Below are 1,052 nucleotides of genomic sequence, written 5' to 3'. Positions count from 1 at the left end.
GTGGCAAGATTGCGCACATGGTGGCCCCGGACCCCATCGACGACGTCTCTACCCACCCGATGGTTAGTGCTGCGCGCACAACGCCGTCGGCGCTGAGCAGCTACCTCCGGCGCGTTCGTCGAACCTGCGGGCTTGCGCCGCCTGTCCAGAGTGACGTGTGGCTGCGCCTTCTGTTCAACATGCTTCCCGTCAACTCGCGCTTTGCCTACCTCCAGCGCCAGCGCCCGGACGCCATTTGCTGCGCGTACGGCTGCGGCGCCGCCGAATCGCAACAGCACGCGTTCTACGACTGCGAGGTCGTCCACCAAGTGTGGGCGCTCCATGCCGGTGCCTGGCGGCGCTTTGGCGTGACGTTCTCGTGGAACACGATTTCGGACATTGATGCCTTCTCGGTCAACGGTCGTGGCGAACCGCACAAGGCGGCGCTGCGCGTGCTCTGGTCGCTGCTCACGGCGTCACTGCTCCACCTCATCTGGAAACAGCACAACGGTGTGCAGTACGAACACAAGCGCGCGATTCCGGCCGCCGCGTGGCACGACCTGTCGTTTGTCGGGTGGATGGCTTCCGTGCGCCACTGGCTGCGCCTTCAAGATGCCGACTGCCCGGCGCGCGCCGCCGTCCTGGACGTTGTGCGCATGCTCCACGGCCAGCCTGCGTACCAGCCTCTTGTCGCCAAGTACCCGCTCCTTCTGCGCCTCGGCCCGTCGCTGCGCCCGGCCTAGTCCCGTGCTGCAGCGTGCGCTCCTCCACTTCTGCGCCAACTATTTATGCACCCGTCGGCACCCCGCGTCCCGTTGGCCGCGCTCCCGACCCCGTGCCCTATTTATCCCTATCTATCACTGAACCTCAACAAGTGCCACCTATCGCACGGAAGCTTCCGCTTTCTGGCATAGGAACAGGGTGAGTCTGCTTGCAGACAATATTAGTATTGCTAGCTATTATATACGCAGTAATGCACTCCCGATTGACACTAATCCAATAGCGCCTCTCCTTGTTTGAAATTTGTAGGCATACATAGAAAAACGCTTGTAAATACGTTTTTGCTCGTCAAT

At 61.3% G+C, this 1,052-nt stretch overlaps 1 protein-coding gene across 1 annotated transcript; it reads left to right on the top strand.

Annotated features, from left to right (window-relative positions):
* Nucleotides 1–17: 17 nt before the first annotated feature.
* Nucleotides 18–722, top strand: SPRG_09183 (hypothetical protein; the record flags this gene model as incomplete). Its single annotated transcript, XM_012348617.1, has 1 exon — nucleotides 18–722. One exon carries the CDS (start codon nucleotides 18–20, stop codon nucleotides 720–722), a length of 705 nt encoding a protein of 234 aa, XP_012204007.1.
* Nucleotides 723–1,052: the final 330 nt, after the last annotated feature.

This window comes from Saprolegnia parasitica (genome assembly GCF_000151545.1).
Source record: "Saprolegnia parasitica CBS 223.65 unplaced genomic scaffold supercont2.45, whole genome shotgun sequence".
NCBI classification, from domain to species: Eukaryota; Oomycota; class Saprolegniomycetes; order Saprolegniales; family Saprolegniaceae; genus Saprolegnia; species Saprolegnia parasitica.
The sequence above is the reverse complement of the archived record's forward strand: the minus strand, read 5'-3'. Positions and strand labels throughout refer to the sequence as shown.